We start from the raw sequence: 14,126 nt of genomic DNA, 5'->3' as shown, positions 1-14,126 counted from the left end.
TAGGCCTCTGTTTCTGCATCTGTACAATGGGGCTGGTTGTCCCAGAATCAGGAGGAGCAAAGGAGGAAACAGATTTGAATGTTCTGCTTAACGATTAAGTATGAACTTGGCACATGGCAGAGGAAGTGTCACAGAGTCTAGACTATCGCTGGCCCTGATAGAAATATAAAGTAAAACTAGATGGCTCCCTCAAACCACACATGCCAATAAGACCAGAGGGAATAAGATTCTAAATGTGGGAAAGAGCCCAGCCCGCGTGGCTCAGTGGTTGAGCGTCAACCTATGAACCAGGAGGTCACAGTTCAATTCCCAGTCAGGGCATAACCCTGGGTTGCGGGCTCAATCCCCAGTGTGGGGCGTGCAGGAGGTAGCCGATTGATGTTTCTCTCTCTCTCTTCCTCTCTGAAATCAATAAAAATACATTTAAAAAAATAAAATAAATAAATGTGGAAAAGAAAACTTTTAAAACTGTTAGAATATGACAAAATACAAATGGGTGTTAATTCTGGATAGCAAGTGCACAGGCTTTTTAAATATTATCCTTTATACTTTTATGGAGAATTGTAAAAGAAGTAGAAAAGGGGGGGAAATGGCACAATAGGGGTTGAGGCGTATTATTAATTGCAATTAATTCAAGCACCAAGACTCATCCCTGTGCCTGCCAGCCCCCAGGGGTGTTCGCAGGGCTAGTTGGGGGAAGAACCCCACGATACAAGCAGTAGAGGGTTACCCAGGGCTCCCTCCCCATCTCTGAGGGCTTCTAACTCTGCACATACCACTCTCCAGGCCCAACCGCACATTTGTGCCCATAACGCAAATGCCCTGGGGCTGGAAAAGGGCACAGGGGATTCTCGGGTTTGTTCTCCCCAGGACCGCAAAATCAATTTTGAGCGAGAGAAGGGCCTGGTGGAAGTGATCATCCAGAACTTGCGTGAGGAGGACAAAGGGTCGTACACAGCTCAGCTCCAAGACGGAAAAGCCAAAAACCAGATCACCCTGGCCCTGGTGGACGACGGTCAGCCGCGCCCTGCCCACCCCGCCCATGCGCCCGGCCTCAGCTCGCGGCTCTGGGGTCTTCTGTCCACCCTGATGCCCCTCTGTGGACCGGTGTTCCTCTTGGCTCATGCCAGCCCCTCCCTATGTGTTCACAGATTTTGACAAACTTCTGAGGAAGGCAGATGCTAAGAGAAGAGACTGGAAGAGAAAACAGGGTAAGAGTTACTGGGGTGAAGTTCAAAGGCCTCGGCCACCAGGCCAGAGGTCAGGGCTGGGGAACTCTGGATCCCTCAGCCCTGCTGGGCCCCCAGGGAGGCCACTGCAATTCAGTCCAGCTCTGCCCCTGTGCCAGAACGAAACAGCGCTTGCCCCACGAGGAGAGTGAGTGCCTCCCTAAATTTTGCACCCTAGGCACCTCCCTTGCCTCACCCTAGCCTCTGCCCCTCTGGTGGGGGCAGAATCTGAGGGGACCCCTGGTCGCTAGTAGCCCCAATCCCAGCTGGCTTCCCTTGTCTCGCCACCAGGTGGCGCCCTGGCTGAGCCTGGAGCTCTGACTGGTGGGCCTGTTTGTTTTGCACTTGCAGGTCCCTATTTCGAGGAGTTCTTGCAGTGGAAGGTCACGGAGGACTGCCAAGTGCTGCTGACGTGCAAGGCAAGTCCCTGCCCCGAGGCCCCCTGGGCTATCTCTGTGGCTCGTCCCCACGCCCGGTGGCTGTATCTGCTCTGCTCCCACAAAATCAATACCCTGTGCTTGGTTGATCCCACACCTGCAAAGTAGCCCAGGGAGACTGCATCTAACCAGAAAGCAAAGCCACCCTTCGCAGAGCCCAGGGAACAGAATCGGCGGGAGCTGGGTCAGCCTGGAACTAGGTCTCCAAGCTGCACAGGGCAGGGGTTCTTTGGGGCCCGGGGTCTGAGAGCAAGTGAGGGGTCTGTGTGTTGAGCAGGTTCCCTGGGATCTATCGGCCGCCTTGCCAGACACTCTGCTCAGTGCTTCAGAGCATTGTTTTATTTCATCTGCCTCACGAGCATCTGTGCGTTCGGCATTATTACCCCCACTTTGCGGATGGGAAAACAAACAGGGGAATCGCTCAGAATCAACCGGTGGAGCCGAGAGTCTGTCTGACTCCCAGTGGTGCTCCTTCTCAGCACCCTGCGGCCTCTTTAGGGAACTGGGGAGGGCCGGGTGGGGGGGGGTACTCTCCCAGAGCATATCACTTCAGCAAACTCAAAGCACCTACTGTGCACCAGACACTCTGCAAGGCACTGGGCATACAAGGAGGAAGAGATCCTTGGAAAACAGCGTGCCTCCTGCTGAAACCGAGACTCGTGTGCACTCTGGGGAGCTTCCAGGAAGGCTTCCTGAGGGAGGTGACAATCGACAAGTCTAAGATGCAGAGGTGTTTACAAGGAAACTAGAGTAGCAAAGGGATCGAGAGGCAGAGGGAACAGCATTAGCAAAAGTCCTGAGTCCAGAAGCCAGCAGAGACATGGGTGTGAGGAAGAAGGTGGCTGGGACTTACGGTGAGAGTGTGTATGTGCAGGGGCAAGTGTCACATTTGTGGAGAAAAAAAATTTTTTTTAAGTTCTGAGGAGCTGAGTTTTTACTTCAAAAAGAGGAAGCCTGATGGAGCCACATTCTCCACTTTCCTCAGGTGACCAACACCAAGAATGAGACCCGCTTCCAGTGGTTCTTCCAGAATAAAGAGACGCCGAACGGTCAGTACGACCCGCAGACCGGAGCAGGGCTCCTCTGCATCGAGGAGGTGAGTGCAGCTCCGGCGTCAGGGCTCACACCCCCGGGCAGTGCCAGGAGCACCGGGTGCCGAGTCAGGAGCAGGGCCAGGGCGAGGTGAGGCCGGTGAGCCAGTCACCACAGGTGCAAAATGCAGGGGGCCCTGAAACTCAGTAATCGAGATAAATAATATTTCAGCCCGAGCTGGTTTGACTCAGTGGATAGAGCGTCGGCCCACGGGCTGAAGGGTCCCGGGTTCGATTCCAGTGAGGGGCACATACCTCCGTTTCAGGCTCAATCCCCTGCCCCGGTCCGGGCACATGCAGGAGGCAGCCAATTGATGTGTCTCTCTCACATCGATGTCTCTCTCTCTCTCTCTCTCTCTCTCTCTCTCTTCCCTTCCCTTCCATTCTCTCTAAAAATCCATGGAAAAAATATCCTCCAGTGAGGATTAACAACAATGACAACAAAAGATAAATGATATTTCATACAATATTTTTAAAAATCAAAATAATGGGGCCGGGGAGGCATGGGGAAACAATTCCAGGATTTTAAATAAAGAGAGAATCAGTAAGACTGATTTCCCTTTTGTTTGGACTCCAGGCCTGGCCCTGGCCCTGTGTGGCCTTGGGCTAGTCGCTGTTGCTCTCTGACCCGTGTTCACGGGCAGCATGAGAGGGTGGGAAGGGGTGCTCTCCCAGACTCCTTCCTGCCCTGACAGGCTAGGATTTTAGGGTATGAAGGCCAGGCACCAGGCCCGGGACTCGGTTCACCCACCCACGTCCCCCGTGGCCTCTGAGAAGCGTGACCTGGTTAGGATAGAAACGCGAGTCGTGTTTCTGCCCCGCTGCTGACTTCTGCGGCCTCACTGGGTGCCGAGGGGGACTGGAGCAGCACAGATTTGCTGGCGAGGGAGGAAATGATGATTTCAGGGTCTTCGCCCAGATCCCGGACGGGGCGATGCCAGTTGGCCTTTGTCCTCGTGGTGTAAGCTCCTGACACAGGGCTTGGCATCGAGTAGATGCTTAGTAGCTACTGAGTCTTACCATCATAGGCCCCCTTAGTGCAAAACTTTCTGGCTGCCAGAGAGGTACCTCCCTGATCCTCACAGCAAGGCCACCACGCAGCCAGGCAAGGGCTATGCCGCCGTCTCAGATGAGTAACCGGAGGCTCAGAGGGTTTAAGTACAAAGGCCCAAGGCTAGAGAGCAGGGTCAGAACTCTCTGCAGTCACCTTCCCTCTCCCCCACGCCCCCCGTGGGGGGGGAGGGGGGCTGTGGAGCCTTCATTTGGGGAGGAGGGAAAGGACTAGGAGAGGACTCTTGGGGTTTGGCCCTCTGGTCCCCAGGTTAGGAGCTGCCTCTGCCTTAGCTGCCTCACAGCACACCATGTAGAAACGCTGGGTGCGAGGGAACAGGAAGGCAAATATCACTCCCCAGGCCCTGAGGGAGACGCTGGGTAATGACAAGTCACATCTGACCTGTGGGCCTTGTTTTTAAAGCCCTAGCTGGTTTGGCTCAGTGGGTAGAGCATCGGCCTGCAGACTAAAGGGTCCCAGGTTCGATTCCAGCACATGCCTGGGTTGCAGGCTAAATCCCCCCCAGTAGGGAGTGTGCAGGAGGCAGCCAATCAATGATTCTCTCTCATCATTGATGTTTCTATCTCTCTCCCTCTCCCTTCCTCTCTGAAATCAATAAAAATGGTTTTTTTTAAAGTACCACCCAGCCGAAACCGGTTTGGCTCAGTGGATAGAGCGTCGGCCTGCGGACTCAAGGGTCCCAGGTTCGATTCCGGTCAAGGGCATGTACCTTGGTTGCGGGCACATCCCCAGTAGGGGGTGTGCAAGAGGCAGCTGATCGATGTTTCTCTCTCATCGATGTTTCTAACTCTCTATCCCTCTCTCTTCCTCTCTGTAAAAAATCAATAAAATATAAAAAAAAAAAAAAGTACCACCCAGCAGGGCTGCTGTGGCTCAGTGGTTGACCATTGACCTATGAACCAGGAGGTCACAGTTCAATTCCTGGTCAGGGCACGTGCCTGGGTTTTGGGCACGGTCCCTAGTGCGGGACTTGCAGGAGGCAGCCGATCAATGATTCCCTCTCATTGTTGATGTTTCTATCTCTCTCTCCCTCTCCTTACCTCTCTGAAATCAATATAAATATATATATGTATGTATTGAAGTACCACCAAGTTAATGGTTTGCTTGTGTGTTGATGCAGGCTTCATTTTGGGGTTAACAAGCATGTGCCAGAGAGGACCCCCTATTTCCTGAGGGAAAGAACACACTTCCTTCTACAGAACTACAGGGGGTCCCTCCTTCCAGGGCCCCCAGGAAGCAGGGCAGCCCAGGTGGGGGGTGAGTGATGCTCAGACAGGCTCCACGCAGAGGGGTCACTCGCTCTGCTTGGAGCAGCTGCTCTTGACTCTACCTACTGCACCCTCAGGCCCAGACCAGCCCTGAGTTGGAATCAGGGGGCTCTGGAGCTGGAAGGAGCCTTAGAGCACACCCATTCCAGATGGGTAAACCGAGGCCCGGGAGGAGATGGGTCTTGCCTGAGATCACACAGAGAGCGAGGCCCGGCCTGGAGCCCGGGCTGACCCTGCCTTCACTCACTTCTTTCCAGCTGTCCAAGGCGGACATGGGAGTTTATAGAGCGTCGGTTTCTGATGACCGAGGGCAGGATGACACCATACTGGACCTCACAGGGGAAGGTAGGGGCTGGCGATGTTGGAGATGGGCCAGGAGGGCCAGGGGGGGTTCACGCTGAACCAAGAGACAGTGATCTGGCCTGTGGGGGGAGATGTATAGGAGCCCCATAGCACTTGGGACAACTGAGGCCCAGAGAGGTTAAGCGACAGGCCCAAGGCTGCACAGCTAGTCAGTGGCAGGCGCCTGGTCTGTGTGACACTGAGGCCCCTGTTCACTGAAACATACCACAGTGAGGCCAGGCTTCAAGGCTCCCAGCCCAAGTTCACTGCTCTGCCCCACCGGGGCCCCTGGCTCCTCGTCCAGCTGTAGGCGCAGCGGGCAAGAGCATTGTCAGGTCGGCCCACTCGTCCTCCACCCGTGGGGCCCCTGCCTTATCCGTCACTGAGTGCCCCAGGCTCCCTCCCTCCCCGACCATGGCAGGTGTTCTTCAGAGCTCCCTGTGCCCCGAGAGCCGCTCTGAGCTCCTCCAGCCTTTCTAAGGATGCCCCCATCCTGGTGCGTCCACGGGGGGCGAGGAGGGGGGGTCCGACGTCAGCTGACCACTCTCTCTGTCTCCCCCAGCCCTGGACGCCGTCTTCACGGAGCTGGGCAGGATTGGTGGTAAGTAAGCCCCTCTCTCTGCCCAACCCTCCCTGATGCCAAATCGCCTCCAGGGACCTCCAACCAGCCTTGGCTGCTGGGGGTGGGCTTAGTCTCCAAATCCAAAGACAGGGGGCGGAGGGAGAGAAACTCCTGCCTCCTCACAACCCTGCATCCTCCCACCGCACCCGAGAGCAAGGACAAGCTGGTGGGCCCCAAAATGTGCTGCCCGAAGGAGCTCTGGGGAGACTCACGCCTCTCCTTGCCTCCCCTCTGCCTCCCCAGTGCTCTCTGCCACCCCACTGGAAGTCCAGGGCACGGAGGAGGGCATCCGGATCTTCAGCAAGGTCAAGTACTACAACGCGGAGTACATGAAAACCACCTGGTTCCACAAGTAGGTCGGCTTTGCCCTGGAGCCCTAGCCCAGCTGTGGGGGGCCCAGCACCTGGCCCAGCTCAGTCCCAAGGGGTCGGCAGACGGGGTCTCCCACTGGTCCTGTTGCCCACAGAGGGAGTCAGGAATTGGGAGCAGAAGGGAGATCCCCCAGGGAAGCTGGGTAGCCTGGTGGTAGGACCAGCTTAGGGCAGCCTCCGGAACTGAGGGAGGGAAGGGTGCAGGAACCAGGGCAAACCAGCCAGCCAGGTGGAGGAGGGGGTCATGGTGCCCTTGTGGGTCTGTGCAGCCTTAGCAAACTCAGGCTCAAGCAGAAGGGCCTGTGGGGCTGACAACTAACTGAGGGCCAGGGCTTGAAGGCAGGGTAGATAAGGTATCCACGAAGATTTGACTTCGAACTAAGTAACCCCAGATTGTATGAGAGCAGAATTTTTCTGGCGCTTCTCGTCACGTGCACTCCTCAGCCTTGTGGAGCAGACATTGCTGCACCCATTCTGTGAAGAAGGCTATACTGACTGGGTCAAGTTTGTCAAATGAGTGAGAGCTGAGGCCAAGTTGAATTCCAAGATAACGGAGCTCCCACTCTAGCATTTCTAAGGCCTGTGACTAAGCCCAGAGGTGTCGCTTCTGCAACACAACACTGGGACATGGGCCAGGTGTTTTCAGGAATGAACTCTAAGTTAAAAACAAGAACAAAAAAGGTTAGCCTAGCCAGTTTGGCTCAGTGGATAGAGCATCGGCCTGTGGACTGAATGGTTCCGGGTTCAATTCCAGTCAAGGGCATGTGCCCAGGTTGTGGGCTTGATCCCCAGTAAGGGGCATGCAGGAGGCAGCCCATCAATGATCCTCTCTCATCCTTGATGTTTCTCTTCTCTCTCCCCCTCTCCCTTCCTCTTTGAAAGCAATAAATATATATATATATATATATATATATATATATATATATTTTTTTTTTTTTTTAAGTTTAGCCCTGGCCAATGTGTCTCAGTGGTTGCATTGTTGGCCTACATACCTAAGGGTTGTGGGTTCAATTCCCAGTCAAGGACATGTACCTGGGTTGCAGGCCAATCCCCAGCCCAGGTCAGGTTGTGTTCGGGAGGCAACCAATAGATGTTTCTATCTATCTATCTATCTATCTATCTATCTATCTATCTATCTATCTTTCCCTCCCTCCCTCCCTTCTGCTCTTTCTAAAAATCAATGAAAAAAATATCTTCAGGTGAGGATTAACAAAAAAAGAAGTTTAAATGGTTTCTTTCTAAGGGTGAGGGGAGAGTGATTGTGGAAGAAACCCTGGAAGGGTTAAAGATGAGGAGAATGAAGAGGCGAGGAAGTGACTGGTGGTCACTGACCTGAAGCACTACTTCCTCCGATTCCCAGTCTGCAGGACATGGCGCAACACAGACTCAGCAGTGGCACATAGTCGATGTGCCACAGGGTTTAATGGATGGATGATGGATGGATGGGTGGATGGATGGATGGATGGATGGATGAATGGATGGATGGATGGATGGATGGATGGATGGATGGATGGATGGATGGATGGATGGATGGATGGATGATGGTGGATGGATGATGGATGATGGATGATGGATGGATGGATGAATGGATGGGTGGATGGATGATGGATGGATGGATGATGGATGGATGGATGGATGGATGGATGGATGGATGGATGGATGGATGATGAATGGATGGATGGATGGATGGATGGATGGATGGATGGATGGATGGATGATGAATGGATGATGGATGAATGGATGGGTGGATGGATGGATGGGTGGATGGATGGATGGATAGATGGATGGGATGGATGGATGGATGGATGGATGGATGGATGGATGGATGGATGGATGGATGGGTGGATGGATAGTTATGGAATGTCTCATGGATGCTCACCACCTTCAGCTCAGGAATCTGGAAACAAAACCCCAGGAGAGGCATTCAGGGCTGGGGGAGCCTGTAGGCCTGCAGACAGCTGTCCTGAGCAGCACGGTGGGCTGCGCCGTGTTAACCATTCCTCTGCCCCACATTCAGAGAGAAGCGCCTGGAGAGCGGGGACCGGGCGAGGGCTGGCACCACGCTGGATGAGATCTGGCTCCACATCCTGGATCCCAAAGACTCAGACAAGGGCAGGTACACCCTGGAGATCGCAGCCGGGAAGGAAGTCCGGCAGCTCTCAACCGACCTCTCGGGGCAAGGTGAGCTGTCCGCCTGTCTGTCCCCGGTGAAAACCCCATGGTCTTTTGGACAACCCCATGCCCATCCCCACCCAACCTGGCATTGCCCAAGAGAACTGGGCTGGGAGGGGAAAGAGTGGAGGGCTCGTGGCGCTGAGCCCTGCACCTGAGGTCACAGGGGCAGGCGCCCTGACACCCCCTCTCCCGCCCCTTTTCCTTCTCACAGCTTTTGACGACGCCATGGCTGAGCACCAGAGACTGAAGTGAGTTCCTCTGTGTTTCTCAGTGTGAGTCACAGGCCCGTGGGTCCGGCATGAACTGTGCACAGGACCCCTTTCTGGGAGCCCGGCCAGCTCTTCCTGTCCCTCCTCATCCTCTCACCCCCACCCGCGCACCACTGCCCTTTAGCAAATGGAACCTTGAGCCTGTTCCCATTTCTGTTTTTCAGAGCCTTGGCCATCATCGAGAAGAGTAAGTCACCCACATTTCCGCTGTTTTCACTTCCGGGGTTGGGGCGGCTGCCAGGGAGCTTATGGCGCCCGGGGGGCTGTGCAGGTCCCAGTGGAGTCTGCGTGGCTCTGAGCTGTCACGGAGCTGCCAGGGACACCTGGGCAGTGACAGCGTGAAGACAGATGGGTAAGGACTCCGAGGGTCCCTGGGACTGTGGGTGGGGAGGCGCCCAGCGTGGGCCAAGTGCCCAGCAGGCCCATGGGCAATGTCAAGGGCAAGGTCAGGTGAAACCCGACAGGCAGGGGACAACCAGGAGAGAAACTGAATGACTTTGAGAAACAGAAGCAAGAACTCAAAACCGCTAGCTGGGGTCATCTGTGGGAGGGGGAATTCGCCCTCCACAGAGACATTGTCCCTGAGTCTCCCACTTGGCAGGAAGTGCGGGCCTCAGCATTCATAAAGATAACTGGGAAGTGGGGGTCTACGTGGCCAGGCAGTGGGGAGTCCTTCAGGGGCGTGGGCTCTTTGGTGGCGAGAGTGCAGCCCGAGACACCCCCCTCAGCCTGCGCCTTGCCAGGAGGTGCCGCCATGATCAGGAGATTCACAAGACCATCACACCACCGTCCACTCACTCAGCAAGAGCATCCCTCCATCCTGGGATGCGTGTCCCTGGGCAGGACCCCTGTCCGGGACTCTAAGAGAGGGAGCTGAGCTCGCCACACACGGTGGCTGGGCTTGTGGAATCCAGAGTCCAGGGAAGTGGACCCTTTCACCAGCTGTGAAGGGCCTGGCGACCGTTCCACAGCGTCCATCTCTGGGGCCTTCTCCCCTCACCCCAATTCAGGGTCCTGCTCCCCTGACATCCATCGGACTGACACCCTCCACTCAGGCTCTTTGCACATCCTCGTCCGTGCTCTAGGGTCCACACTCCCACCCCTCCTGCTCCCACAGCCTCAACAGTAGCCTAAGGAATACATGGACTTCCTGCTGAGCGATGTACAACCGCTCCTCTTGCCCACCCACAATGGCCACCAGGTCCCCTCCTCGACCAGAGTCAGTGTCCCCAAAGCTTCTGTCCCATTTTTCCTTGCCCGCCCCCCCCCCCCCCGCCTTGAGTCTCCGGTCCATCAACACCTATGTGTGCTTTTGCCAGTTTAAGGCTTAGCACCATCTTATTCACCTTCTTTCCCAGTTCTTGAGGGGAGGGGCATCCCATTGCCCCCTCCAGGTACCACCAATCATGACGAGGACCTCACGTCAATAACAGAAACACATTATGTCCCCTACTTTCTGTTTACGAAGGCAAGGAAACATGTGCTACACATGTAAAGATTTCCATCCCTAAAATGATGAAAATAGACAAAAGGAGCATTGCTCAGCTCTGTGGAAACTTGCTTCTGGGGCGCAATCTGCAGGAAAACATTCATCACTGGGGTCTCACTTTTTCCTTGCAGATCGTGCCAAAGTGGTGAGGGGCCTGCCAGATGTGGCCACGATCATGGAGGATAAGGTACAGACTGTGCCCAGCCCAGGGCCAGCCGTCCCATGCTGTGTTCCCTCACATGTCCATCAGAAATCATGGCACAGCCCTGGCTAGTGTGGTTCAGTGATTGGAGCGTTGGCCCGCATACCGAAGGGTCACAGGCACAATCCCCGGTCAAGGGCACATACCTGGGTTTCAGGTTCAATCTCTGGCCCTGGTCAGGGCGCGTGCACAAGGCCACCAATCAATGTGTCTCTCTCACATCAATGTTTCTCTCCCTCCTTCCCTTCCTCCCTCCCTTCTTTCCACTTCTAAAAATCAATGGAAAAAATATCCTTGGGTGAGGATTAAAAACAACAACAACAAAAATCATGACACCCTGTAGCACTGTGGATTCCAGCACCTGGCCGAGTGACACCTCATGGTCACATGTAGTACAAAGGAAGCCCCTGAGCCTGGGGTCAGACCCAAGGGGGTGCTCGCCCCAGCTCTGCCAGCTCTCCTACCGGCCCTGGGTGTCATGAACTTCCCTCTGTGACTTTAGTTTCCATTAGGGGTTCAATTAGATGATTCCCTAAAAGCCCTTCCAGGGCTGAAATTATGCAAGTCTAATGTTCTAGAAAATGACAGCTACTGTGATTATGGTGCTTACTTTGTGCCAGGCACTATTGCATATGTGCTACATAAGTTAGCTTGTTTAACCATCCAGGCAACCACATGGAATGGGATATTATTACTAGTCACACTTTATAGCTCAGAAAACTGAGGTTAAAGGACTCACCTGAGGTCACACAGTTTGAAGGAGCAGAGCTGAGGCAGCCCAGCTCCAGACTCTGAGTGTTTGACCATTACATTATACGGCTCTGATTTAGAGCTTACTCAAGAATTTCCAAACACAATTTATAAATCGTTGTATTAAAGCAGCATAGCCTTATTTGCATATGTCATAATGACATATATACCACAAAAAGCAATAAAGCAAAGCTCAGGCCATTCTGGGGCGGATAACTGGCAGAATAATAATGATCTAAAACCCTAACTAGTAAGTATTCTTGTAGAAAAGTGGAGGATGGAGGAAAGTTGAGGATGGAGGACGGGGGTTAAAGTAAAATGTCTCTCCCTTTAATGTTATCCCTTTATGTGATACAATAAAACGCACGGAATGAATTTATCACAAGGAGCAACTTGCGCTGGGAGCTCGCTGGGGGAGTGATGGCGAATGCCAGGGGTTCCTACCAGGAGCTGATCAAGCGTTCCCTTCCTGTCTTTCCAGACGCTGTGCCTGACCTGCGTCATCTCAGGAGACCCCGCCCCTGAAATTTCTTGGCTGAAGAATGACCAGCCTGTCACCTTCCTTGACCGCTACCACATGGAGGTTAGGGGGTCAGAGGTCACCATCACCATCGAGAGGGTCAACAGTGAGGACAGCGGGCGCTACGGCGTCTTTGTCAAGAACAAGTATGGCTCCGAGACAGGCCAGGTCACCATCAGCGTGTTCAAGCACGGGGAGGAGCTCAAGGTGCTGGAGAAGAAGTGATCAGACACAGCCAGGAGACGGGGGTGGGGGCGGGGGGGTGGATACACCACAGTGGAGCAACAAAGACCTGGCTGGGGTCCCCTACAGGAGAGTAGGATCAGCCCTGGACTTGGAATAAGACACCTCTGAGCAAGACCCAACTTCAACTCTACAGTCTCCATCAGCCTTGCTATTCTCATCAATCAAACAGGAATTCCTACTCCTAGGGAATATTTATAAAAGCCATTTATAAACCATATACCACTGGTTCTCCATCCGAGGGACAAAAGACAATGTCCAAATTTTTAATTGTCACAACTGGAGGTGTCTATTGGCAGAAGTGTCTATTGGTACAGGTCAGGGAAACTGCTAAGCACCACAGCTCCGTACCACGTGGAATTATCCCACCCCAGATGTCAATGGTGCCAAGGCTGGCTAGCCCTGCCATAAAGTGATATATCACAATACCCCTCTTTTAGGATGCTATATTTTCCATTCGCGTAAGTTCAACCAACATTCATGTGAAGTCTAGCATGTGCCAGGCTGAGGATGGCATCGGGAGCACAGAGATAAATACTATTCAGGCCCTGCTGCCCAGGAGGCTTCAGCCCATTGGGAGAGTCAGACCCGGGTACAATGACTCCAGGACAAGGCAGATGATAAGGTTATAAAACAAATGCAAATAACGTGCCACTCTTGGTCAAAGGAGAGAGACAGATGTCCGTCCCAACTGGAGAAGGGGGGCTTTCAAACATCTCCACGGAACCAGCAGAATTGTGTCGGACCCTGGAAAATGAGTCCAATTTGGTGGTGGTGATGGGAGGAGGACATTTCAGGAGTGCGGCCTGGTGGGAGCAAAGGTGAGGAGGTGGGTGATGCTGCCTGGATGGCATTGGATGCCAGGCTGGTGAGCTGGATGACCTTCAGGATGTCTTCCTGCTCGGGGCCTCTGCCTGTTGTGACAGATCCCAGTTGGCCTTGCTTGATGGACCCCAAGTCAGAGCTGGGCATTTCACCACTCTCCGATTTCCTTATTTTTTCCATTGATTTTTAGAAAGAGTGAAGGGAGGAGGGGAGGCAGAGAGAAACATCAATGTGAGAGAGACACATCACATCGATTGGTTGCCTCATGCACATGCCCTGACCAGGGCTGGGGATGAATCCTGCAACCGAGGTACGTGCTCTGGGCCGCAGTCAAAACCTTGACTCTTCAGCCCATGGGCCAACGCTCTATCCACTGAGCCAAACTGGCTAAGGCTTCTTCTTTTTTGAAAAAAATAAGATTTGGATTGGGTGGGGTTTATAAAGTTATAGATGTTTTGTTGTAAAAATTTAGAAAGCCATGAAAATTATAAAGAAGAAAATAAAAATCACCTATAACTCCAACACCAGAAGATAACTCACCTCTGTTTTCTGAAATGACTTCTGAACTTAAGGATAAAATGAATCATCCCTACATCTACCATCAGGCATGGTGGGTAACATATCTCCCAGCCCAAGTTCTGGGCTTATGGTTCAGTCAGGCCAGGTGTTCAGGGGAGGGGGTGGCAGGAGGACCTGAATGTGCCCTGGCCAGGAATGAGTACGGGGAATTGTGCAGGTCTTGGAGGCGAACACATTTGGGGCAATCCTTTTCCTTTCTCTGGGCCTTGATTTCCCACCTACAAAAAAAAAAAAAAAAAAAAAAGAAGGCTGCCCTGGCCAGTTTTGCTAGGTGGTTAGAGCATCAGCCCACAGACTGAAGGGTCTCAAGTTCAATTCCCAGTCAAGGGCATGTACCTCTGTCACAGATTCGATCTGTGCAGGAGGCAACCAATCCATGTGTCTCACATCAATGTTTCTCTCGCTCTCTCTCCCCAAATCAATGGAAAAAATATCGTCGGATGAGAATTTAAAAGGAAAATAAAGGAAGACTGAAAGATTATTTTTGAGGGCCCTTTCAGCTGACACTGATATTACTTCCCAAAGCTCAATCCTCCTCTGCTTTTCTGGTCTCATGCTGATCTAATGAAGAAAAAGGCTCATCCTCACCCTCCCTCCCACTCTCATACGTGGCATCTCAGAGGAGGGACTTGGCTTCTTACA

The 14,126-nt window shown here is 53.3% G+C and overlaps 1 protein-coding gene across 1 annotated transcript in view; it reads left to right on the top strand.

Annotated features, from left to right (window-relative positions):
• Nucleotides 1-13,722, top strand: part of MYOM3 (myomesin 3) — a 52,070-nt gene extending 38,348 nt beyond the window's left edge. The window contains exons 26-37 of the mRNA XM_054721281.1: nucleotides 871-1,015; nucleotides 1,152-1,211; nucleotides 1,581-1,648; nucleotides 2,652-2,762; nucleotides 5,355-5,442; nucleotides 6,002-6,040; nucleotides 6,305-6,413; nucleotides 8,450-8,613; nucleotides 8,819-8,855; nucleotides 9,041-9,063; nucleotides 10,497-10,552; nucleotides 11,799-13,722. Coding sequence (XP_054577256.1) covers nucleotides 871-1,015; nucleotides 1,152-1,211; nucleotides 1,581-1,648; nucleotides 2,652-2,762; nucleotides 5,355-5,442; nucleotides 6,002-6,040; nucleotides 6,305-6,413; nucleotides 8,450-8,613; nucleotides 8,819-8,855; nucleotides 9,041-9,063; nucleotides 10,497-10,552; nucleotides 11,799-12,062 — 1,164 coding nt within the window. The 3' untranslated portion in view covers nucleotides 12,063-13,722. The remainder of the gene's footprint in view (nucleotides 1-870; nucleotides 1,016-1,151; nucleotides 1,212-1,580; nucleotides 1,649-2,651; nucleotides 2,763-5,354; nucleotides 5,443-6,001; nucleotides 6,041-6,304; nucleotides 6,414-8,449; nucleotides 8,614-8,818; nucleotides 8,856-9,040; nucleotides 9,064-10,496; nucleotides 10,553-11,798) is intronic.
• The last annotated feature ends 404 nt before the right edge of the window (nucleotides 13,723-14,126 follow it).

Source organism: Eptesicus fuscus, chromosome 9 (assembly GCF_027574615.1).
Source record: "Eptesicus fuscus isolate TK198812 chromosome 9, DD_ASM_mEF_20220401, whole genome shotgun sequence".
In the NCBI taxonomy this organism is placed as follows: Eukaryota; Metazoa; Chordata; class Mammalia; order Chiroptera; family Vespertilionidae; genus Eptesicus; species Eptesicus fuscus.
Note: the sequence above shows the minus strand (reverse complement) of the source record. Positions and strands in the feature narration are given on the sequence as shown.